This window comes from Zonotrichia leucophrys, chromosome 8, assembly GCF_028769735.1.
Source record: "Zonotrichia leucophrys gambelii isolate GWCS_2022_RI chromosome 8, RI_Zleu_2.0, whole genome shotgun sequence".
In the NCBI taxonomy this organism is placed as follows: domain Eukaryota; kingdom Metazoa; phylum Chordata; class Aves; order Passeriformes; family Passerellidae; genus Zonotrichia; species Zonotrichia leucophrys.
The window spans coordinates 20,301,865-20,328,313 of record NC_088178.1 but is presented as its reverse complement, the minus strand read 5'-3'; the positions used below and the strand labels follow the sequence as shown (position 1 = coordinate 20,328,313).

The window sequence follows — 26,449 nt, the reverse complement described above, 5'->3', positions numbered from 1 at the left end:
TGCAGAGCCAAGTAGCCTGGGCAGCCATCCACCACAGGCAACCACAGTTCCAAACCACATGGGCTGCTCAGCCCTTTGGTGTAGCCGTTCTTCCCCATCACCAGTTTCCTTGCTCTCCTGTATCACATCACTCTGTTTTCCATGGAACTGTCTGCAAGTTAACTGCACCTCTGTACCTGTACCGGCAGCCCATCAGCACCCACCACCCACAGTAATGGCATCCACGCACACTATCCTGCACCCAAGACATTGTAATTTCTTTTTAATTGCTTGGGGCTATCAGGAAGGAAGTTTGAGTTAGCCTCTGCTGTGAGGATAGGCAAGAACATTAGCTCAAAAGTTGCAAAGATACTGTATTCAAGAGAAGCAGGAGCACTTGAGGAAATGAGAGTCCAAGCATATGAGCTAATATCAGCTCATTCACAACCATCTGATCCCCATGTCTGAAGAGTCCCTGGAGGTCCATGGGTACAACACACTGCCACGCCTCCCTACATTCAGCAAGACTGTAGATTAAGTCACTATACATTTTGAAGTAGTTTACTTTGGTCTATAGCATACTTGTTGGGCTGTAAAGACAGGCTTGCTCCTAATTCCATATGGAGGACTTCAGCCTGGATATGAAAACCAGCCACCCACCTTGCCTACAGCCTGTGAGGAGGCAGCTCTTCCTTCAGCCAGCAGTGTGGATAACTGTGAGAGCATCCCAGTTCCTGGGGTGTGGGGCAGCATGAGGAGCCCACGCTGCCAGGCAGTAACTCATGGGAGGTGGGAGAGCCCAGGCAACAGGCCTGTTTCATTTCTCTCCTGCATCATGTACTGAAGGTATTCACAGCCACTAGAACCATTCATAACAGTGAGAACGTTTCCTAAATGCAAAATTCCAGGCCAAAGATACCTCTTCTCAGGCTCTCCTACCTCACTCAGTTTTGTTTCAAAATTAACATGCATACAATACCATTTAAATATTTTTCCAGTACCCTCCCACAAACTTCCCTCATTTGCTAGGTGCTGTCAGAACTGTTTTGATGCTGGCATTGTCACATTACTCATGCTGCAGCAAGGAGGCTGTGGCAGTGCTTCTGCATGGATCTGCCACAACTTCATGAAAAGAGGGCAATCAGATGAATATTTCCCATTCCTCTGGAGACCATTCTGTGAGGCCAAAGGAAACTGCAGATACACACCCTCAGCTATGCTCATTACTGGAACCAAGCAACAAATGCCACCTGGAATGTTGTGCTCTTCATTCATCTAAGGGATAAATCTACAGCTGTTCAACAGCTCTAACAGCAACATAGAAAAACAAAGACTGATTATGGGAAAAGAGGAAAAAGGCTTATTTTGACTTTTAGCAATACAACAATATTGTTGTTCATGTTCAGCTGAAAATACTACTCACTTTACACTAATCCAAATGCCCACACTGATAGGTTTTGTGTAGTAGCTACAAATTTGTCAGGGAAAAGGAGCCATTATCATTTTCCCCAAACTACAAAAGCTGGCTATAGGAATACCTGGCACATTAGGTTCCAAAGATATGAGCTGAAATACCACTCCAATAAGCAAATTCCTCAAGGTTACTGTTACACTTGGTATATCAGTAACAAAAATCCCTGAGCTACAGTAGAAGAATCTCTTTTCCCTGACTGCCAGTTCAGCATGTCTTAACCAGCACTGTGAAATTCAAGAGTCAACACCAAAGTAAAGAACAGAGCTGTCTGAGACTGCGCCCAGGTAAGATTTTCTGATGACTCCTCTTGTGGCACTCTCAGCTACAAAAGGAACCTAAGGCAACTCAGTTCTTGCTGCAGATCTCTCAGCTCTGTATTTCAATTAGGAGAGATGATTCTGTGGTTCCAACTCTGTTCTAGCTAAACAGCCAAGCCAGACTGAGTCCTTAAATAACAGAACTCCACTTAGGTCTCTGAAAGACACCTGAGAACTCACTAGATAAGCATTAAGGAGATGAGTTTTAGGAAAGGGTAATGCTAACAGAAAAATTAAAAGCATGATGAGAATTTCCAAGTCCCATTGCTTTAGTTCTTAAATTAGTTTACAGATTGTCTTTTTAGAAATTAGATTTATTTCTTGAGGAAACTGAAAACAATATACAGGCTACCAGTCTTGATTTCACCCCATGTTTCATTAGAAAACAAGCACAACTGCAGACATGTCAGACAAAAGGAGCCCAGTTAAAGAATGGAAGAACAGAGATGCATTGGAATTGTTAGGATAAGTGACTATGCTCCTCAAACAGTGCAGAATCAATTCATCCCAGCTAAAAACACCATAAAGAGAGAGAAGAAGAAAGGAGAATGGGTCCTACTACTGACAGTACTACCTCTGGTCATCTGAGAAGTCTGCTGATAGAAAAAAGGTCTCCTAGAAGTCCAGCCAAAGGCAGAAATATTACTGCAATCAGGTGCTTTACAAAGAATATAGTCATCTTTTAAAATCCTATGAAAAGTTATCATTGCTTTGTGAAGCTCATCCTGAATTAAGGGCAAGCCACTATTTGTTTATACAGAAATTGCTCCTTGTGGGTCCAACCTGAATCAGTCACAGATGGAAGCTCCATGAAAAGTGAAGAGGTCTAGTGACTGCAGCACCACATGCAATGGACCCAACAAAGGGCCACCAGAGCTCACACTGAGCATGATTTTGTACTTAACATACTCAAGAAACACCTGACTAGCTGATAATCTGGCAGCCCCTCACCCCCACTGGAATGATGCTGTAAAAAGAATAAACACACTTCCAAAAAAGCCAAAACCACTGAAGAAAATAATCAGACATGATAAAAGTCTTGGTAATGGAAAGCCTATGTACTTTTGAGACAACTGCTCTGTACAGAACTTTTACTGTTTTCTGTTATGCTTCAAGCCATAAACCAAATTGCTTTTGCAAAGTCAGATAATAAAGACCACTCAAACATCAGGGTCACTGATCTTAAGTTTGGAGAGAAGTCTAAAACACAGTTTAGTCCCTGCAGCAGTTAACAGTGTGCTCACATTTGAATGATGCAGCACAAGAACTGACAGGAAAATTGGGAAGGCCCTTTGTCTCAGAGTGCAGGATGGCAGCACTTTCCAACACAGGGCAGTCAACTGTGCAACTGTCAACAAGAACAAATCTGGCACCTGCAGAAAATGTGCCAGAAACAGATAACAAAGCTCCTGTTCCAGAACAAATACTATGCACAGGAGCTCCTGAAATCACTTAATACTGTCAGAGGTGAGTGGCAAAACCTGCTGCAGGTGAACAACAGAATATCCTGAGTTGGAAAGGACACACAAAAATCAATAAAATCCAGCTCTTGGCCCTGCACAGAGCAGCTCCAAGAACACCACACCAAACAAATCCAGCTGTTTCCTACTAGGTCATCATTTTAGGATGAAGCTGTTGAGCCAAGTGTTTGCAGCACAGGTAGTCTAACGTCTGGCACCTAAAAGGTGCATTTAAGTTCTACAGCAGTTTGAGGACAAAGACTGAATGCAAGCACCTTTTCTCTGGAGGGAGAGTGGCAGATTGAGACAAGGAGTGTATTTTTCAGTAACACAAAGGTAGTGTTCATCCTATGAGAAGTTAATACCAAATTAACTCTGACAGAACAGAGGCAAGTTTGTTAAGGCCCTGCCAGCTCTTCACATTTGCTCACAGCACATCACTTCAGAGGCTTACATACAAGCTCAGATGTCCAAGTGCAGTTTCATTGCTATTGCCTGGACCAGATTAACTGCGGCTGCCAGACTCAGGTCTTAACAGATCCTGGTTTCATCAAGCCAACTATCCCATTCATCAAAAAAGTCATTTAAATCCTGAGACCAGGAGTTTTGGACATGGTAAAAGGGGAAAAAAACTAAAACAAACCAAAAAAACCACAACTCCCCCACCATTATCTCCTTTCAGAATCTGTTTAAGCCTTCCAATACTGATGAACAAGGTATCCCACCACAAAAACATGACAGATTACCTCCATGCAAAACAGTGTGCAAATCTTTTCTACTTATCCTCCTGACCCTATAAAAACGTAGGGCTAAAGATTTTCTGTATAAAAGTTGCAGTTTATTTCTTTTCTGATCAAGAGTTGTATCACTATTCAATACTACATTTTATTGCTAATCACAAATTGATGCACCGGGGTTTCAGAAGGGTTTGGTTTATAGCGTTCCTATGTAACAAAAGGAAAAAAGTTACAAATCCAGACTTTGCAGACACATTGCCATGTCCCTATAGAAGCAGGGATGCATTAGGTCTGTTTCATTAGAAAATTCTCCTCTTGAACAGCTTCTGGAGAACATACAATGATGATTTTCTCCAGTAGGAAAATCCACCCCATCATTCCATGCAAAAAGAAGGTGGCCAATCTGCTCCACAGCCTAAAATCCCTTTCCTACAGAACGGGAAAGGAACATGTATTTACACTGCTCCTACTGTGGTGTGTTAATGCTTAAATTATTAGGAGCAAGTTGGCACATCTTCCAGATACACCTACTACCCAGCTCAACTCAGCTTCCTATGGCTGGGGTAGCAAATTCTCTCCACCACAACTGAGATGTGTCCTAATACTCTATAAAAATGCTACAGTAACCTTTGCCAGACAGCAACACGGCAGCACTCCTGCTTCAGAAGAGCATTGCACAGCCTTTCAGTTAGAACACACAGCTCAGTGCACACTTCACCTGTCTCAGACCCAGTATTAGCTGCTGCAAGCAAAAGCCTGTGGACACACGATAGACAGTGCTGCCCCAGAGCAGCACTGCTTCAGATACCGCTGCCCTGTCATCCCCAACACTGTGATGCTTGGATCTCAAGAAGGGAGAGTTAGGACTGTCCCTTTATAGTCATATTGCCTTAGAGAAACTCAAAACAAACTCTTTGGGAGCTGAATGTCTATTGGGAGCTGAACACCTATTCTTGTTAGAAGGCTGCACTTCACAAGGCTCCAGAGAGATTTCACTGGTTCTGAGGCACATACTAATAACAATTAAACTTATGATTAAGTAAGTCAAAAGCACTATCAGAACAAAAATATTAAATGGAAGGTTAAATAATTTGTCCTACAGGATTCAATTTCACATTTCATCTGTTCACACAAGCACCTCCAGTCTGTTCAGATTTGAACAGCCTACAGCTCAACCTCAGAAAGGAGGTGCTGAGAAACAAGAGACTGAAGCTGCTTGCGACAAAAAAAAATTGATATAAATATAAAAGAGGTTCCATTTCCAGCACCAGTAATACTGCCTGCTCAAGCCCAGGTGTGGTCACCAGGGAGACTTCAGGAACATTATTCAGTTTAAACAATAGATCACACTATTCTGCAGCTGCCAGGATTCCTGGCAACAACTCCCCAAAGAGTTTGCCACCTGTCAGAATTGTCTCTAAATAAAAAGCAAGACTGCTCAACAAGATGAAAGCAACATCCCCAAGCTGGCTTATTTGGTAAGGACCCAACTTCAGACCAGCAGTCTGCAGGCATCAGCTTCAGCAAATGGGATCTCTTTCACTATACAACAGCTGCCTTACAGCTACTGCAGAGCATCAGCCTTTTAGCTTCCTTAAAATATAAAAGAACAAAACCCCAGAAGAAACCCTGGATTCAAAGCATCCAAATATGGCCTGTTGTACTGGAACATTTAAATCCTTGGGGGAGGTGGGCATCTTCTTCCTCTGCCACAGGCAGTGTTTACTCCATGATGGCCCGGTACAAGGCAGGTTCAATATAATCTTCACGGTAGCGTGAATTGATCACTCTTTGTCTCTTCCTCTCTTGACTGACCTCCTTCTCTTCGAAGATCTCTGTGAAGCGCATATCTGAAGCAATTGACTAAGAGAAAAAGACAGAATTAGTCACTAGAGCACAGATGAAATCCCTGTCTCCACATCCTCCAAGCCAAGACACATGGGAATAGTCAGTCTTTGAAGAAAGGTGAACAAACACAAAAAGAAAAATATTTAAGAATTCTGGATTTACAAGTATGCAGATAGGTTTAAGTGAACTGTAATTAGAGATCTAAAGAATCTCAAGTTTCAAATGTAACAGAGTACTTAATTTAAATTCACAATCACTTCTCAGAGTAATAAACAGTCAGCTGTTCCAAATTTCAAATAATCTAGTACAATTTCTGCTTTATGGAGCAGGCATGTTTAAACACCTGGTCACAGAATTTCAGCTATAATACATTCTTTCTTAAGCCTCTAATAGTATGTGTGCCTGCCAACAGATCTGCATCAGGGTGTGTGTGTTTGTGCTGTAAAGCACGACACCCCAGTGTGCTGTTTGTAACTACAACTTTTGCAGTGGGAAGTGTAAGGCAGTGGGGTAAAACAGAGTGTGGGATCTCCACCCTTAGTGATAATCAAAACTTAATTGGAGACACCCCTGAACAACCCTTTCTAACCCTGTTTGGAACAGGTGTCTGGAGACTTGCAGAGGTCCCTTCCCACCTGAATTATTTTACAGTGTCAAGAAACAGCTAGCTCTTTTGATGCAATCCTACTAAGAGCTGCTCAGAATAGAGGGTAAGTGAAGGAGCTTGACCATTCTTTGAAATGGAAGAAGGCAATGGAACTTATGAATACAAGTATGAAAAGGTATGCTCTCTGAGTCTGTGACTCTGTGATACAAACTCACACCCCTGCAGGAGAAATTCTCTCCAGAGTGAGACAGAACTTAGTTTTTGTAGCCTGATCAACTACTGAGCTTTGCAATGATTAAGGAGAGCACCAGATTGTGTTTTGCTGCTGCCACATGCTCAGGTTGCTGCTCAAGCATAAAATTAAACAAATTTTACTTCTTTAGTAGAATTTGCACCCTGTTTACCTACCAGCCTTGACTTCACTCTCTTAGGAAGCTCCTCTTCAAGAGTGTATACATCATCCCTTTTCACCATCAGTTGTGAACCATCTTCAAATTCCACCTAGAAGGGAACCAGAAGTTGTTCTGTCAGAAGTCTCAAATTACAACCCTGTCACAGCTCCCTAGAAGTTGCCTTCTCCCCACAGAGCTCTCATGTGAAATAATCTTCTACCACTTGAAATTTATAAGACACATACGCAGCTATGTACACTGCAACAGACTTGAATCAAAACCTCAATAATCTCATGACAGTAATAGTCCAGCAAGTTTTGGGATATTCTTTTAACACCTGACAAGACAGTCTGCCTGTTCACATTAATACAGCCTGAATATTCATCCCTTTGGAAGCCTAAAAGGCATGGTGCACTCTCACCATAAGAAAAGCAAAATAAACTTATTTTAAGTAGTTTAAATTACAGAAAGAGTCTGATGAAGAATTGCAGACAAGCAGTTTTCAGAAGTGGACATTTTCAAGGTTGCCAGAGGTACATACAGCTGCAAGCAATCACTTCCAGCATCTGTCATTGCTATCTCAGTGAGAGTAAGTTACCCTGGAGTGTTTAAGCATGACACCCCTACAGCAACCCTATTAACATGATTGGCTTGTTCTGAATGATGAGTTTTTAGACAGAAATTTTATACCTGATACATCTGGATAGCGTGTGATGCGACAAACTTGGCTCCATAAACTTGTCCGTCTGTCCATCTCACCTGCACAACTTCCCCTTCAGCAGGGGGACCTAACTGAAGACAATCTCGACTCTAGAATAAAGAGGGAAGATGGGAGAGACAAGGAAGATAAGGAGCCTCTTTATGTGAAAATTCAGCAAACCACCAAGAGGTCACACTGCACACCATCCCAACAATTCTCCATTTTAGGGGATAGAGAACTAGGCTGAGAGACATCCATTTATGTCATTCGCATTTAAATCCCAACAGTGGTAACTTCAAAGTATTTGATGTGAGGATGGCATGCAAGTATCAGCAAGTTTTCCTTCAGACCTACCATTGCTAAGCAGCCAGACATTAGCTGCACTCCCTGTTATACCTGTCCCTATATGGCCTCAGTAAGTCACTCTCAGGTAACATCCCTAAGGCCATCCTGCAGCACAGCTCAGCCACTACAGGAGCCAGGGAACAATTACCAGATCCCCTGATCCTCCACAGAAGCAAGAACTGACTCATACCATTGTCCTACAGCACAACATACCACAATGTCCTCTGGGTACAGGTTATCACTGAAGGAGCCATCATCAAAGTTGACCTCGTAGAAAGTCTCCTTTGCAAGGCTGACCACTTCACACTGATAGAAGCGACCATTCTTGTGCTTGCTGATGACGATCTGTCCAGGGGACAGATCCTGGAGTGCAGCCTTAGCTCGCTGAGAAGAGAAAAATCACTTCTTACACAATGATTCAATAACAAATATGTTGAAGACCATGGCTGCAGTGCTGGCAGACAACAAACCAAAACATTTTAGTTCAGGTGAGCTACTCTATTTCAGCCATCATCAGCAACATTTTTAGAGAAGTTCTGCCTCTGGAATGTTAAATACTTAAAGTCTTATCTGTTATGTGCTACTGTCCTTAATTTACTTAGTAAATTAGGTTCTCATTCTTCAGAGCAATAGAAGCCCTTACAGAAAACATTCTCTAACAGACTGTTGTGGTTTTGGTTAAAAAAGATGCATGGCAACTTTAGAAACTAATCAATCACTTAAATGTGAAATTCTGTGACGACTCATGCAGACTGGATGAGTGGTCACGGTAGTACCAGTATTAACTCCTGCATATTAAGAATCACAGCATAAATCTCACTAGTGTTTCTCATTTCAACAGCCACAGGAAGGATGTGATGCTTCCAGTCCTTCTGGTCTGCAAACCAAAGTATAATAAAGCACCTGACTAAGATCAGAGTAGCAGCAAGGTTAAGATCAGAATCCAAGACAAACACTGTTAGATTACATTACTCTACATTACTCTCTACTGTGAGACAGCCAAACCTTCAATGAAGTTTCAAAATAATCACACAATCAAAAACTTCTCAGTGCCTCCAAGACACTGCAGTTCCAATCTTTGGAATAACACACCTACACACCTCAGCCTGAGATGGAGTCTTATGCCTGAAGCAGGTAATGAAGACAACAAATGGCCAGTCATCAGGCTGCATCATGACTCCTGCTGCTTGGGCACAGCTGACATGAAAGGATGTGGGACACCGACCATGTGAACACTGTACACAGCAACCTGCAATTCTCTTTCTCCTTTTCTTGCAGAAGATGCATTTCTGTGGACAGAAAACTAGAGGTTATTTTGGTACTAGATTTTACCACACACCAAGGGTTAGCCAACAGCTTATCATATAATAGCTGTGCCATTTGCTGTTTTTTGACTAAACAGAAGCAGGCAGCTACCAGTTTTAGTTTATGACAAGAAAATAATTCATAAAAGTAAAGTAATGCAATAGAGGAAAAACGTAAAATGTAAAATCAAGCTCAACATGAACAAAGCATGCAACTCAAGGATGCCAGTAACAGATCTTAGATCAGCTTGCAATGTTCCAAGTCAATAGGGCCTTTCAGGACTTGACTAAAAAGTTACATAAATACAAGCAACAAGATTAGAATAATGGGAAATGACCACAGTACTAACAGTCAAAATTCTGTCACAACTCAGTTGGGCCTGAGGGGCAGTTGTAGGAAAAGAATGTCATCTGCAATTCATATGCATAGCAGAGTCATTTTCCCCTCAACACAGATGTTAAAAGAGTTAAGTACAGCTGCTTTCCTGCTGAAGACCTTCACCCATTTGGGAATGCCTCGCATATCCTGAAGCATCTCAGTGCTTGACAGCAGTCAACTAAGCAAACTGAATACTAGGGAGGAGAAAAACAAGCATGTTACCTGCCACATACTGAAAACCCTTTTGCTGGATCCTCATGCGAATAAACAAATACTAGAACAAGGAAAAATTTTAAAAAATGGCAATAGGAATAACTGCCATCTCTCATACACAGAGCTGAGCAGATTATACAGTTCAGTCTGGAGACTGAACCAAGGTGACTTGGGTTTGATGGGATAAGCAAAACCCCTCAGATTCTGAATGGACCAGAGACACCACTGATGCAGCACAGGTGATCCATACCAGTCTGAAACGCTGCAGGGGGATTTTGCCAACATCTACAGGACTCCGCTCTGCAATGTTCACAAATTTTGCCTCCAGTACAGCCACAGCACACATCACGTGAACCCACCTGTCAGGGCAAAAGAGAGGAAAAAGAAATTGATATGCACTGGGCAAACAGAAGATGCTTTGGAGTTAAAGTAAATACAGTTCTGTTGAAGTTTGCCATACAAACCACCATAAATAACCTCTGAGTTTGATCAGTGTAATCCTACTACTACTAACAGGCCACATGTAGGGCAAGCCCAACATTTCTTCATACTTAAAATCTACTCCTAAAAGGCTTAACAGGAAAGCAACTCAGTGACTCCTGCATGATAAAAGGCTGCATGGCCAAGGTTCAGTTATTCCATGGTGCTACAAGTCTGCCTCACTGCTACATTGCATCAAATAACTTTAATGATCCACCCAAAGGACACAGGACAGGCAGCTGTATGCACATGTTGCTGTAGAGGTACCTTGAATTTCAAAGTCGTGCTGCTTAAAACTGTGGTTGCCCTTTGTCATTACTGTAACCGCAAATAACACGGAAAATCAAAATCCTCTGTAGGGAAGGTACTGAGAGATGCTAATTCATTTGGAACCTTATTTTTATGTGGTAGGTTATACCTCTGCATATTACAGCTCTGCATTATCAAATGCAAAGCAATTCACAGAATGAGAACCAGGCATAACCTAAAGAGGTAAGAAATGCTGCGTGAGAACACAATGAACACACAAAGTGTGATGGATGCTGTTGGTCACTCTGTTACATCAAATGCAGTTTACCAGCTTACCCTCAGATACTTAGGAACTGAGCAACTCCTTAAAAATCAAAAAACCCTGCAACACTCACTTGTCATCATTGGCTCTCTGCAGCGCTCCTCCTCGTAAGGAACACAAACAGCAGTCCTGGAGTAAAGAAGAAAGCATTAGCTAGTGCACAACACTTGCTGCAGAATTTACACCTCAAAATGCACATCCAGAGGAAGAAAATTATTCTGCTGTCAGAAGAGAGCTAACTACCTTGTACAGATCAGCTGCTCAGCTCTCAAAAGTTCTGCCCTTTGGGAAACAAATATAGACTCCAAATCTGTTGAAGGCAAGCAGAACCTACTACTGAAGGGTCAACTTTTTTGTTATGAGTTCCTTTTACACCTGCAATACCCTATATCCTTTCAGGCTGTGCAACAGGATCTGGAACAAACATGAGGAAACAATTGAAAGGCTGACCCATTCCACTGATCTAGAGTCTGTGTAGCTGTCTGAGGGAATCCTGCTCTTCTTGCTTTCTTCACATGTACATACCTGCCTAGTTATTAACACAAGTTATTTTCTGTCTTAGAAATAGTAGCTACCATAAACTCAGACAGACAATGGAGCTATCCCCAAACTCATGCAGAACATCTTCCCTCTGAGCTCAGCAGCTTTGCATTAGTTAAAAGGATAACATTATGGTTTAAAAGTACCAAAACACAAGAGATTGGCTCCTAAACATTCTCTAAATGGTGTTCTTTTCACAGGATAATTAAAAGAACCAACACCCACAACACTACGTGAACTAACTTTGCAGCTAAGTTCCCAGATGTACCAGACTCCATCTGTGAAAAACTTTACCTCTTCTAACGCATTTTCTGTACACCGGGAGCACATCCAGTCTTCAGTGGCCTTCTCAGGGGACACACCATAACAACCTAGAACAGACACATCTCATTTAAGAGTTTATTTGAACTCAAACCCATTTCCCTTGGGCCCAGAAACAGAGCAGGAGTTAAAATCAATAGGCTCCAGGATGATGCTGTGTATTTGAAGCCACCCATGCAGCCAACTGCCTACCCCACAGGCCAACAAGTAAGTATATACTCAGTTCCAAGGGCTAAGGGCTGAACTTGGTCTATTTGTACATTAGATCAACTGGCAGAACCTGGCTATGATGTACAGGCTCAGTATGGAGAACACCAGGGCTCAGGGTAACATCTGGATGCACTCACTGGCATGAACACAGACGTGGCAGTTCTTGCAGGTGATGAGTACGCTGGTTCCATCTTCCTCCAGGTAGGGAGTTGAAAGATTGAGGTCAGTGCTGCAGCCAGTTGCAGTAAAGCACATTTCAGGAATCAGGGGTTTAGTTCGGATCTTCCCATCTGCAGCAGCTGGAGTTACTCCAGAGTTTTGACTGCTGCCTTCACATTCTGCCTGTGAGGGATGGGTAGGGAATTTAAATTTTACAAGTAAAATGGTCTCACATTATCTTTACTCACACATTATTTCATACTTATATCCAGTTTAAAGAAAAAATGAAGGTACTGAAAGATCATAGAGTTGGTAGGTTAGGTGAAAATATAAACTATTACTATTTATAGTTATATTTATAAAATTCTTAGCTGCTGTGGCTACAGAAAGAAATTAATTTCTACTCTACTTAATACTACACTTAAAGTCTGAATTGCATCCCTCTAATGAGCAACAAAATACACATCAAACTGCTTTTTTTCTCACAAAAGAGGTAGAATCACCAAGCCCACCTCATGCTCTACAGGCAACACCTCTTCTGCATATTTCCCCTGTAATACAGAGGATCACAACACTGCTATCCATCAGTGTACACTTACCTTACCTCAATATGGAAGGATTACCAACACACAAATAGACACCTACCACAATCCCCATTACTTTTTCCCAGTGTAATTTTGAACAAGTCCAATGGGCTTTAAAACTAATTTGTTCCTGGAAAATAAACAGACTGAAAATGCAATTTCCCATATAAAGCTCAGGAGACTTTCAGGCTAATCTTTCATAATTTATTCTTCTAAATCAACATCAAATCAAACAGCTAAGACATGCAAAATTTACAGATGTGTATTTCCAGTAAAGCTACTCCTCTGAACAGTTAAACAGAAATTAATTTTTCTCTTTGAAAAAATGTCCAAACCACCTTTTGTACCTTTTAGGCTACCACAAAAGTAGCTTGCCTAATCTTTAAAATTACTTTTAGCAGAAATTGCAGTAGCAGAATGAATCTGCACTGTCTCTCCTACAGTACCTCAAAAGCTAGGGAGAAAAAGTCCAGGTAATGCTCACAGTAGGAAGGAAATTGACATTTTTTCTACAAGTCTTGTTCAGTCTAATTCTGTAAAACTTACTGATTTAAACTTACATTGCATGTCAAACAAAAGACAAAATGACTGAGGGAAATCTGTAACAAAATTTAAGAACAAAACAACTTTTTTTTCCCCTAAGCAGCAAATACTCTTCTTCTTCCCAAGGAAAGTGCATACTTGTCTGGCATTCTGTGCCAATTTTTTATTTGAACGGGTAACTGAAGTGAGTTTCCAGAGCTGCTATAAACTTTCTGAAGTTGGAACAAAGACTTTAACCACAGCTCAAATCTTGGAAGAGTTTCTGCTCCACTGCCTGGTGTAGACATTTGAAAACCTGCAGCTAAGAGTTTTCTGCTCAACAGCAACTTACAAAAAAAAATCTTCAGAGAACAACTGTTCTCAAATTGTTAACTTTATACCTTTCAGCACTAGTAAAATCCTCATGTACTATACAGTTCCTAAGCAGTATTTCCATTTCTAAGAACTTACTCTCAGATAGAAACAGCAAGACTGAACAAAAGGTATGGTCTGTGGTTTTAATTAAAATTAGGAACTACATGAAATATAAATCTGCAACAAAAATGTGAGGTCTTTATTTCCAAAACTGTGGTGAACATGTTTCTAGTGCCACCACAACTACAAAGTCATCACAAATGAATCAAATATGCTTAGTGTATGGGAAGGGTCAAACTACCTCAAAGTTGCAGGTCAAACATGCAGACAACTATCAAGCTACCTTAAAATTATTTATCTTAGGTATCTAAAAAAATTAATTGAGGGACTGTTGCCTACACATCTACTCCACACAACAAAAGACTTCTGCACCTCATCCCATGCTACTGTCATGGATATGTTCCAAGACCAGACAGCTTTCAATCTATATCATCTACAAACACAACCTTAAATTCTTTTAAGTAAAAGGTTTTCTTCCTTGCCAGCTCATCAAAGACCATGTACTATGAGAGGACCTAAAGTGTTTTCTTAGAAACATTTTAGAAATGAAGGAGTCAGTCTGGAAAGGAAAAGTGATGCTTTATAGTCAGCTCCAGCAACATTTAAGCTCCATTCTGCGGTTTGAGCAAAAGCCACAAAGCACAAAAGCTTCTGCTGAACAGCTGAGCGAGCCCCTGGGGACCCACAGGGGCCCATCAGGGGCCTGAGGATGTTCACCCACTGTGTTCTCCTGGAACAGCTCCTGGGAAAGGCTGCAACACTGATACAGCTTTTGTTAACTGGCAATATGCAAACCCACATATTTGAAACTATGTACCACAGCAGCACCTACTCTGTGACAGCATGAAGAGTCTGTGTTTCATACCTGATATGCCTGGAAGAGCATACAGACAGCACAGTACGGGGGCTGCTGCGCCATGCTGCGATTGTATTCTTTCTCAGCCTCAAAGTTTGGCGGCCGATTCTGCCACAGCTGGCTCAGTGGCTTGGCCCATGCTTCTGTCTCCTCAGCCTCTTCTTCAGGAGTTAGCTGCTCTGATGCCTCTGTGATAAGAGAGCATTCACTCAGTGACTATATGGCCTTTTATAGATATTCTTCTTGTAAATGAAACTAAATAAGGCAAGAAGCTATGAATGGAGATGAAAGAAAGACTGCCAGAAAGCAAACTGACAGAAGGGTGATGGAAGCCAGTAACTCAGTCTCCTTTCCAAGAGACTTCTACTAATCAAGCAACAGGGCAGAACCAGCTCCAAATTACATCTACATCAAAATTAAAGTAATCCACCAAACACTTTGGCATTAGGGTTTTTTTAAAATCCCAAACATTTACATCAATGACTGGAATATTCTAAGGCAGATGCAGTTAGGCAACAGTCTCTGGTACTGGTTTAATTTTGTTTTCCAAAGAAAATACAGGAAAGAAAGATGACACCATTTGAGAGAAAAGTTGAATGATACAATAGATATGCACCTTGTCTAGGAGGCAGAGCTGTCACTTGCTAACTCCTGTTCATCACCAGTTACTTACTAGAATATCCCACAGTGCCCAGAGAAGCTGAAACCCTCTCTCCAATTTCCCAAGGAGCACAAGGCTTTGCTTACCATCATCACTGATGCAGTCTTTGACCAGGAGTGGGTGATGACGGGGGAGTTTGCTCAATGGCTGGCGACGGCCCTTGGACTTCTTACTCTCCTTCATGGAGCTTAAATACTCCTTTCCCACCTGGACCAGGAAAGGAATTCAGCTGTCAGTTAGCACAGGCCCTTTTGACACCATTCTGGAAGGAATTTACTTTGAACTTAGAGAAACTACTTCAAAATGCACACAAGCTTCCAGTTTCATTTTCAACAAAGTAACTTCAGCTCTAAACTCTCTTTCAAAGTGCTCAGAGCCCTTTTGCTATGAAAAACTGGTCGGAGCTGTACTAGTTCTGTCGAGTCAGTAGAATGGACACTTTTCACAGGTCCCAGTGTAGCTTTTCATGCACGTCTGTTTCTTTAAGGAATCATGTAAAAGGACAGAAACAAAGAAAGACAAGTTGGATGGTTCCATTTAAAAGAGGCATGATAAGAAGTCTCAAATTCTGGAGAAGCCTCAGTTTGTGTCACTTAAAATATTCCAAATTTAAAGTAAAAATAAAATAAAATAGAAAAAATACAGAGCTCATAAACATGTCAAACTAAAAGGGTTATTTTAAATGAAGGACACTTTAATTCTTTCTGCTTATTAATTGCCTTGATGTCATACCAGACAGACTGGAAGAAGGAGATTGCAAGAACAGCTATTTCCTCTTCCCTTAGCCCCATACAAAAACAAGTGATACACTAACAAAATTACTATTAACCTGACAAACAGGTCAGTAAAGGTAATGACTTCAACAGTCCAGAAAGTCTCCCTCTAGGTAAGAGCCCACACTTTTTAAAAATCTGTTACTCTTTTTAAAGAAGTGAATCTTGGATTAAATACATCCTACATATGTTTAAATATCTTCTTTTCATAAATGAAGCCAGAAGAGAGCATAATAATCATGACCTCCGTTCTCTTACACAGAGTTGCATACAAGACTTCTAAGAAATATTGAACTTAGCATTCATAGTTAACACCTAATGGAAAATTTGTTTCAAAGTACACCCCTTCGTGGAAAACAATCCACACCCATTCAAAATTTCACTTTTTCCCTGTTCAGAGCATGTGATGGAGACATAAGTATCTGCAACAGAATGTCTTCAGTTTAAATAGCCATAAACAATTCTCTCAGTTTCAGCTTAATTACCAAGATTGGTCTATCTATCGTTCCTTTGGTGTAATTCCGATTCTCTAGACACAGGCTTAAACAGGAAAACAAAATATTGGAAGAACACTACCAGCTAAGATTCTAACTCTTCTCTTAAGCTGTTTAATAAAACATTCATTGGCAGCTTTTTAACACAGATTTACATTCTCTCAACCAGTATTTTTGTTGTAGCCTTTCTCCTCTTTTAACAGGACACAGAGATGTATCCATGTATGTAATTTTATATTAAAAACCCCTCATCACATGAATGTGCTTGCAAGAAAGGCTGGAACAAACCAGATCCATTTTAGGTACAAATAGGTGTCTCCTAGTACAAAAGGACCGCAATCATTCTGTAACACTACCGTGTCAAAAACATTAAGCTATCCTTTCCATTACAGCACTTAAATAGTTTAGAGAAGTAGTCAAGACAGGTGATCTCCTTGCTTACTTGAAGGGCTAAGTATACAAGCCTTTCATCTGAATTCTTGTGTGTTTAGCAAAACCCAGAGCTGCAACCTGCTCTGCACCAGTGAGATGAAACTGTCACCTGCACAGATAGGAAGTTTTGCCGCAGCAAATTCCTGACCATGGAATTACAGCCCTCCACCTTTCAGGTGTTTTGCCTCTCATACCTCTGTCAGTTCCTGCTCAGTGACACTGGAGCTGGCAGTGGCTTTCCTCCCTGAAGTGTGTTCGCTGTCGGAGCCGCTGGCATCGCCCTTGGCGTAGCTGTGCACGGTGAACACCCCGGCTGGCCCCGGAACCGTTCGCTTCGCCAACGCATCACACGATTCCGAGTCTGAGGAGTAGCAAGGTGAGCTAGACTGAACACTGGATGCAGCACTCTGCTTTGAAGCTGGCAACACTGAAGTGGAATTTGAAGCATGTGAAATGGAGAGATCCAGTGCAGCTGCTTCTTGTTCTTCTTCCTCAAGCTTCACCGGTTTCAATTCTTCAAATTTGGCTGAGTCCACACGATCTGGAAGAAGAGACAGATTGACTTTTTCTGAAGCCTGAGCAGAAAGAGAACATTTGTGCAACTATTTGCACAAAGCCAGACAGAAAAGCAAACTACTATACACAAAAAAGCAACAGCACATCATATAAAGAGCAGATGATTAATTCAAACACCTATAAAGTCATACATTGCTCAGTCAGAGAGAGAATAAAAGCATCTGCCCATTGCCTCTCCCATCACAAGAACTAGGGTACATAAAACAAAGCAGCAGACAGTGAATGCAAATAAACACAGATGATCCTTTATACAGACGTGTATGTAGTTAAAACAGCCCAACTCCTGGCCATATGTTGCTGTGTGTAAGTGACTACAAACACTCAAGGAAGACTTAGTAGAAAAAGAAAAACAAACCCACAACCCAATAAAAGATTATTAAATACAAGCTGCAAACAAAAAAAAACACAACCAAAACACAAGAGGGGGCATCAAATGTTTTCCCTGTTCTTGTGTTGCTCCATGTGCCTCTTGCTCCTCCCCTAACAGCAAGGATAACTCATCCATTACAACCTACAAGAATTTTGTCCAGCCTACTTATTACAAAATTACAAGTAACACACCTATAAAGCATGCCAGACCCACACTACCAGGAAGTGTGCATGTGTTTTACTAAGCAATTCCTATAAACAAGTCACATTGCTCAAGAGAGATAAAAAGGAGCTTAGACTACTGAGGCATCCCATATAATTGTGTATGCAGGCAGGCAAAATAAAGAGTAAATATCGAAAACTAGGAAATGGTAATATTTCAAGTCTTATAACAGTAAATTTCTGAAGTGCTACCAATGGCTCTGACAAACCAGTGTTTGCTTTTTTGGACACAAAAGCATCCTACCAACTAGCATCATATTGAAAAGTGCCCAGACAAGCGTGGCACACAGTTACCTGGAAGTTTGATCCTTTGTTCGCCTTGCTGCACAAATTCACTCGTGGGCCTCTCACAAGGCTCTGCCATGTCTGCTTCATACTGTGTGGAGCTCAGCTCCTCCTTAGGGAAGGCCTCACTCTCACTCACCTCCTGAGGCACTTCCAGGCAGACCCTGTGCCTTTTTGTTCCTATGCGGTGCTTGGGGATGCTGCAGAAGACAAATCCCTATGTCAGGTTAGCAAACACATAACTGTGTTACATTTCTGAGTGAATGCATAAAATACAGTCTGGTTTGGACCAGTGTTTTATGAGACAGCCTCTGGAAAGCCAAATAGTTTCCAAATTATTCTGAAGTGTTTTCTTTGCTTTACAGAGGAAAAGTCAGTAATCCCTAGACATGACTTCTCAGCATGCTAATCATGTATTAAGGCAGCTCTCTCTAGCCAGGCATTCTTTACCTTAAACAAAAAAACCCTCCAAACAAAACCCCAAACAAATCAAACTAAACAACAAAAAAATTCACCACTAAAGACAGCTTTAGGAACAGTAGCTGGCACTGACCAAAAAAGATTTAACTGCAACATGTAAGATGATTAACCTTCAGCAACCAAGAACTGCACACCAATAGCACAGCTTGCAGCACTGATTGTACCAGAATTTGCTAGCAAGTACTGTCCCATGATCTCAATACAACCCCTTTATCTACTGGCCTGTCAGTGGAGGGAACACACTGCCAACCAAGGCTTTGGAAGTCTGTCCCAAGATGAAGAACCACCTTCCAAGCTGGTGTATTTCCTGCTTACCACAGACTATCTATTAATGTGGACTTAAACAGTACAAAAATATTAAGAGCAAATACTGTTTCTTCCAGGAAAAAAGATTATTGCTAACTTTCCCAGTTCTATCAGAATGGCAAACATTTAATTGCAACTGGGTTCAAATTCCAAGAATCCAAGAGAAAAGCAGAGGCTTTATATAAAGCTGTACCTTTTGGTCTCATCCCCATCTACCTCCTCTTTACACATCTCTTCTGTTTCCATCTCCTCAGCACACTGTTTCCCACTCTTGACTTTTTGCATGAGATCCCCTTTAAGGAACTCTGCTGCCTCTGGGGTTGGAAGAGCATGGTCAATGACAGTCACGTCCTTCCCAGCTTTCCAAAGCTTGTAACGATCTGGCTGGTACTTCCTCACAAACACATCCATGGAGATCTTCACCATGTCCTTCCGACAGGAGCACTGAAGTCACAGAAAATAGTAAGATAAGGCCAAATACTCAACAATTCTACTCCACATTTCTCTAGCATTTTGCTTTCAAGAGTTTAAGGAAAAAGATCCCACACTCACATGTAATTGAGCCTCAGAACTCTCAAGACTCTTTCCCAGAAAAATCAAGAGAGTATATATTAGGTTACTAAAAATGGCAGAAAAGCCAGCAAAAAACATGAAACAGAAAACCAGATGTTATCACGACAACTAGGACAGAAAGCTCATCAGTCTTTTTACACAATTGCTGATTGAAGCTGGGTATTTTAAAATGAGCTCATACAGAAACAGGTCACAAAAGCAGAGACTATAATGAAGAAATCAGAGCCACACAAAATCTCGGCGTACCCAGGGCAGTAGAGGTTCCCTTCTCCCAGGCATGGTTACAACTAGTGCTTCAAAGCATCCACTTCAATGTAGCTTCTGGAAATGTAAACCTTGTCTGACAGGCACCTCTACAGGGATGTAACACTATTCACTTTAAAGGTTCAGCCAAGATACTTATTTTGGTAAGTCATTTAAGTTACAAAGCTGATTTCCAGGCTAAACAGTCAATAAATAATGGTTAAAATACTGGAGAAAAATGCTGATGGGCTCCGTCCACCAAGCATACTCTTTCACATCTGGAAAGAGAACCAGTTCCATGCTTTTCTCGGAAGCCTCGCATGAGTTGCACAAACTTACAAAACAGTTACAAAGTTACAAAACATGTAACATGCATGGTTGACACAAGGCACTAAGCAGGACTCTGCCCTGATGTTGCTACATTATGAGAAAGCAGACATCACATCTTAAAAGCTCGAAACCACTCTCCTAAAACAAACAGTGGGGGCTTAACGATGGCAACAGGCCACTCACCAGCACCGACTGCTTCCCGTACTCAATCCACCGAAGAGTAGCAAAGTTGGTAGATTCAGCACAGTTAAAGCCGTGGTTGAAGCCAGCATGATAACTATAAGGAAAGGTTATCATGAACTCTCCAGCCTCCTGTGTCACCTAGAACGCAATTGAGACATCACAGTGTTACTCAGAGGTTAAGAAGGTCTTGGTGACAGTGATTAAAAGGAGCTCCTGTAGCCCTGTCGGCAGCACACCCAAAAATCCAACTCACAGATGGTGGCTGGAGCTCCCTTCTGCAATGAAGATACTTATCTGTATCAGCTACAGGTTTGGCTGAACAGTATCTAAGCTTGAATAAATTTCTACCCACACAGAACTTGAAAATTCATTGTTGTTTTCTTTTGCTGTTCACATTAGAGTACAACTCTCAGTCAGCCTTCCACTGCTTGTTCTTCAGCATTTCCCCCCTGTAAAGGCTTATGACAACAAAACCCTTCAGCCGCCCAGGCTGTGTTTCTGAATAAGAGCTCAAAGCCTAGATCTTTAATATCTCTGTGCGGGAAGGGGAATGGCAGGTTGCTACATGAGAAAGTGAGGAAGCCTATAAAGTTACTAATGTAATTAAAAAGTAAATAGGGGACAAGCCTTATTTTCTATTGAGGAAGCAGATTGCAACAAACAAAATTAACAGGGGGAAAGTGGAAACAAAAAAAGAAAAATCTCACTTCACTGAATACATATCTAAACAGTGAAGTGAATCTAACAGAGGAGATAATGTTTAGTTTTAAGTTTAAAAAATATTTTAAAAAACCACAGAAACTTAAGCTTTTGTTTTTAGGAGCCCTTGACATCTGCTACTGGCTGCTGTCAGAAGCAAGACAAGGCTGCAGGAATCTCTTGATCAAGCTGGTATAACCACGATTACTTTTCTACACCTTATCAAATGGAATTCCATATTTCTTCAGAATTGATGGAGAGATGAGAGTCATCTTGTGACGGAGAAATGCTTCACAGCTCTGGGCACTTCCTGGGAAAAAACCTATTTAAAATAAAGACAAGGAGAGATGTTACCTTTGTGCTCAAACTACATTTATATTTCAGCAGTTTTATGAAAAATTCCTGTACAGACACTTTTTCCCTACAAATATGGATCACCTTATTTGAAGTGTGCTACTTTGCATGCTGAAGAAAAATGACAAACCCCTAAGATTTATCTTTTAACAGCTGCCAGTTTGAAAGAACATAAAAAAGGCTTCAAATAGAAGGATCCTCCCTTGCCCATAACTTTCCAGTTTTAATAATCTATAGCTAAGAATTTTCTCATTTAAGGTCAGACAGACCACAAGTTCATTATTTGTAATGTGACAATTTCTCTTGTGTGCATCCTGTAAACAAACATTCAGAAGTAATGTAATCTATTTTCTAAAAGGCAAATTATCAGTGCAGTCATGCCAACCTATGCTCTCTAAAACAGCAGAAACCCACTGCAGCTCTCCCTCCCATCTTTAGAAATAGGCAGGATATGAACTGCCTGATTACCTTTTGCAAGTCTCTCCAGCCTTTTCCCATGCTCTGGAGGGATGGAGTACCTGCAGTTGTAAGAAGAAGTCTGTTAAGTTCAAGTGACAACAACAAAATCTCAAAGTCTGACTGGAAATTGTAATCAGTCATCAAGATGTGAATTACTTAAAAAAAAATCGATTTCTACACTTGTCTTTTTCAAAGTTTGATATGGACTTAAAAATCTTCATTGAGGACTTTTACCTTTCTATCCCAAGAAAAAACCAACATGCAAAAGCTGACCGTTTCTTTTAACAACTTTCGCTCAAGCAATCAAGGAAGTCAAAAGTCTGATGTACATAATTAGCAGATCTGTGCGGCAGAACATGAATTGCAACAAGAAAGGGAAGAGCACTTCCTGAACTGTCTCATTTCACAGCAGTGTAACCTCAGTATACTCAGTGCAAGGAGGAACACAGGGCAAGAGAGAAAATGCAATCACCTCTTTCAGCTGCTCAGACAAAGATGGGACTAGGTCAGGTGCCACATCCTTAACATGAGCACAACTCATGAGTGCTCTTTAGAGCTACATCTCTCCCTGTACACACCTTTTAATGGGTGCCACAAAACTCCTGGCTGGTATGACTACAATAAATAAATCAACCCACTTAGTTTGCTTTCAGTCTGGAATACAGTGCTATATTCTGAACAGATTCCTTGCTAAATTAATCAAAGATACTAGCAAAGCTCACTTCTTCCAAGTACGACCGTAGAAGAAGCAATGGCCAAATAGTTCAACAGACTGAACTATACTGTTTCATGTTTCCCTGCTGCTGCCACTGCATGGGGTTGTTCATGGGTTACATTGTGCTAGCTATTATTTGCTTCTTCAAATTTGTAATAAAAGGCAGCCAAAAATACTAGTTTCCAACAAAAGTGCTGTGGAAACAATTGTTGAAGTTGCTTGGAAAATTCATTTGTGAACGGAAGGGCATGATTCACTCTTAAAATGCAACCCATGCTTGCAGAAGCCTCCCCTAAAAAGAAAGCTCAGACACTGGACAAACCACCCAGTGACATCCACTAGCCTGATGCTTAGATATATGATAAACAGCTACAGGTTAAAGTCTATTAAAAACTGCCTGTTCCCCCAGTGCCTGTGTGACCATACCTCTGCATGGTCATTTCAGAGCCTCAGGAAATGATAGCAAGTTGGCCGAGTTTTGGCCCTACCACAGCAGACAGTGTCCATACTGTAATTCAGAAGAACTCCCTACATCAGGACAGCAACCAGACCCTTCTAGAAGGTTACCAAACAAATTCTACTGAGGACATGCACTGCTCTGCAGCTCCTTACGTGTTCTTGTCATCACAGAGAACTGCAGTGCCAAGCTGGAAAACTGATAATTATTTTAGTGAGCTCTTAGCTTTGTGACTGACTCCAATATTTTATGGTACTGATTTTCTACATGCAGAAGATTCCTTAAAAAATCTTACCATGACTTGGGTTCCCCAAAATGCAAGTAATTAATACTGTAGAGATCCATGTCCTCGGTGTGCCAAGCAAAGGAAGTTTTCCACATGCCAAAATACAGGTAAGGAGTATTCACTCCTTCAATGGTTATGCCACTTTCATTCTCCACAATATCCAGGATTGTGTTCAATCTGCCAATATTCCACGCATCTACATGCTTGAAACACAAGCCTCATGTCAAACAAGGATTACAAAGTACAGAATAACACAGCTGAGACTTTGCAAAGGCTTAAGAGATACTTTGCAACAGCACATCACAGAATGACACAGCTCAAGTTGCGAGCTTGTTCGCCTAAACCTAAAGTTTTGCATGGTGGCTTGCACACTGATTGCTTACTGGCCTTTAAGGAGGGGAAAAAAATACCAGTCAAAGTAATGATTACAAAGGAGAAATAATCATGAAGCTACAGCCTTAAGAGAGCAGAGAACAATAGCTGATGTTGATTGAGTTTGAGCTGATGTCTGAACCCTCTTCAACAAAACCACTTTTCATTCCAAATATCTTTTAAAAGAATAAATCATAAGAATTTAGGAGACAAGCAAGCAGAATGCAAATTGTCTTAGGGCAGTTATCATCCTACTACCTAAGGGCTATAGAGCTGTCCCACAAAAATACATACACCAGTGGATACCAAAGCAGCATGTATCCACTGATCTGCCCTTACAACCCTCATAAGCCTTTCAGGACAAAGCAGTGCTTGGGCAATAGTGGTTTTTGCTTCCCCACACTGAAGTGCTAGCAGAGGTCCCTTCCTCTGTCAGCTGCCTACTCCAGAAGCTCAAACTATGCTAAGACTATCATTAACTTGTTCCAAAAGGTAAGAGTCAAATGCCACATTAGTATTTATGGAATGCAATGTACCAGGATAACTGTTACCTGAAAACCAGAACAGTTTCCTTACCTTGTCGTAGAGCGTGCCATTAACGTCAGCCCCGTAGATGGGGGCATTGAACGTAAGATTCTTCCAGTATTTTCGTTCAAGGTCTTCAAAGTCTGTGTACCGGGGTGTGCAGTACCTGAAAAAAACAAGAAAGATACTAAAGACTTTGCAGTCTGATATTTGACAAGTCTGAGCCAATGTTTTCCTCAGAAAGCTACAATAAAAATACCTAATATGTGTTACCAGCCAGAGGAGCAGTGAGAGCAGTCATGGCTCTGTTTCTGTTACACTTTGGAAAGAAGTATCAGGAAGAAAATTACTTTCCCCATTTCTCAGTTTACTTTCATTTTCGCTTTGTGCACTTTTCCGGGGTCACAACAATTTCACCTTCTGGCTAGCTACTTAGAAGCAACAACACAGTCAAAACCAGAAATGATACAAAGAACAACTTAAAAAAAACCCCCAAACAAACCCAAAGTTTTCTGCCACTGTGAAACTAGCAAACCTGCACAGACTCACCATGGTTAAACATGCTCTGTTTACAGCAAAATACCTGCTCTTGATGCTCATTCCCTGCTAACTATATACTGGACTATATGTAGCTCTGGGGGGCCAAATTTAGTCTTAACACCTATTTAATGTGTGTCTATATACATAGATTCCAGACAGTTACATACATAACATAAAACAGTAACTTTCATCAAATTATTCTATTAAACACAACTCTAAAATATCTGGCGTGTACTGCTTTTGAAAACTAAAACAAGCCTTGATGGACTGACTGTAGCTGGCAATTCCAATGCTATTTCTAATTACTGCAAAGGCTTTTTTGCTTTAACTCCTTTTCAAGTGATCTTCATCTCCTTTTTTATGTCATGAACATTCCTTTCTCCACTACTTACTAAGTATTTCAATGGTCTAGCTACTGGAGACAGACAGACAGGAGCCCACAGCACAAACAAAAAGTTCTGTGGCTATTACACACCATCTTGCTGCACAGGTGACAAACGTCCCCATGCAACAGCTGCACAAGCAACCTCAACTGCCTGGGGCATGATGCTCACACTGCTGACCCCAGACCGCACCGAGGACCTGGTCCCCGCGGGGAGCTGTGGATGCTCCATCTCTACAGGTGTTCAAAGCCTGCTTGGATGGGGCCCTCAGCAACCTGCACTTGAGGAAAGAGTCCCTGCCCCTGACAAAGTGGGGACGAGGTGGTATTTAATGCACCTTCCGACCCAAACCATTCCATAACTTAAGTGCCCGAGACCGGCCGTACTTGTCACTGTTGGCGATCCTGCGGAACTCGCGGACCGTCATGGCCTTCTTCTGGATGTTGTACTGCGTGAAGAGCCCGGACTGCCCCGTCACCACCTGCTGGATGGGCGCGGGGATGACGAGCTCGTCGATGTCATCGTAGCACTGCCGCGGCTTCCACTCCTTAGGCGGCACGATCTGCGGGGACACACGGGCCGGGAGCGGCGGCCGGGGACAGCGTCAAACTCGGGGAACTCGGGCCGAGCCCCGGCCGGGGCGCGCCCGCCCCACCGGCGCCGCGGCGTAAACAAAGGGCGGAGGCGGCTGGTGCGCGGCCCGGGGCCGGCGGCGCGGCCTCCGCCCGAGGGGAGAGGGAGTGTCGCACCTTGGCCAGGCCGGCGCGGTGGGCGCCCTGCGACTCCACGTAGGCGATGTAGCGGCTGAAGTCGCGGAACTCCTCCATGGTGGGGCGGAAGGTCATGATGCGCTGCCCCGGGTTGAGGCTCTCCAGCTCCGAGGCCATGATGCCGGGCCGGCCCTGCGCGGAGGAGGCGGGGGTGTCCTTGCGGGGGGCGGGACACCGTGCCCGCCCCGCCCCTCCCGCCCGCCGGCCAATCGCCGCGGGGTCCGCATCGGCCCTCCCTCCTCATTGGCGGAGGCCGCGTGCCCGTCAGGACCCCAGGGCTCGCTCTCCCTCTCACGGCGGAGAACGCCACCGACTCACCCCCTCCTACCGCCCGGCCCGGCCCGGCCGGCGCGGCGGAACCCGAGTCCCCGCCCGCCGTGCTCACGTCGGCAGCGCGTCCCGCTCCTCCGCCACCACCGCCCGATCCTCGTACCTACGTCTGACCGACGTATCCCTCCGCACCACGCTCCCAAAGAATCCTGCGGACCGCCGACGCCACCGCGGCCGTTCCGCTCCGCCCGAACCCCGC

General features: G+C 42.4%; 1 protein-coding gene across 3 annotated transcripts; it reads right to left on the bottom strand.

Annotated features, from left to right (window-relative positions):
* On the bottom strand, positions 1-26,449 carry KDM4A (lysine demethylase 4A). 3 transcript variants are annotated; one of them, XM_064719640.1, is made up of 22 exons: positions 26,354-26,449; positions 25,900-26,052; positions 25,537-25,712; positions 24,279-24,393; positions 23,340-23,533; positions 21,882-21,931; positions 21,278-21,381; positions 20,361-20,498; positions 19,225-19,475; positions 18,255-18,445; positions 16,988-17,334; positions 15,181-15,301; positions 14,443-14,621; positions 12,015-12,219; positions 11,641-11,717; positions 10,880-10,935; positions 10,006-10,114; positions 8,960-9,148; positions 8,073-8,243; positions 7,505-7,624; positions 6,831-6,923; positions 1-5,830 (listed from the first exon to the last, which is right to left on the bottom strand). In XM_064719640.1, exons 2-22 carry the CDS (start codon positions 26,035-26,037, stop codon positions 5,690-5,692), a joined length of 3,165 nt encoding a protein of 1,054 aa, XP_064575710.1. In that variant the 5' UTR covers positions 26,038-26,052; positions 26,354-26,449; the 3' UTR covers positions 1-5,689. The 3 variants fall into 3 exon arrangements, 2 of the variants coding, with proteins under 2 accessions (XP_064575710.1, XP_064575711.1); XM_064719641.1 differs by lacking the exon at positions 26,354-26,449 and adding an exon at positions 26,239-26,310; XR_010441183.1 differs by lacking the exons at positions 1-5,830; positions 6,831-6,923; positions 7,505-7,624; ... (9 more) ...; positions 18,255-18,445; positions 19,225-19,475 and having other exon boundaries at positions 20,362-20,498; positions 21,278-21,380; positions 21,880-21,931.

Excerpts from the sequence above, each read along its gene's own strand:
- KDM4A (XM_064719640.1), bottom strand. The coding sequence starts at position 26,037 with ATGGCCTCGGAGCTGGAGAGCCTCAACCCGGGGCAGCGCATCATGACC. Across the intron at positions 21,382-21,881 it reads GCTGGAGAGACTTGCAAAAG|GTTTTTTCCCAGGAAGTGCC; the intron begins GTAATCAGGCAG and ends TATTTTAAATAG. Across the intron at positions 6,924-7,504 it reads ACGCTATCCAGATGTATCAG|GTGGAATTTGAAGATGGTTC; the intron begins GTATAAAATTTC and ends GTTCCCTTCTAG.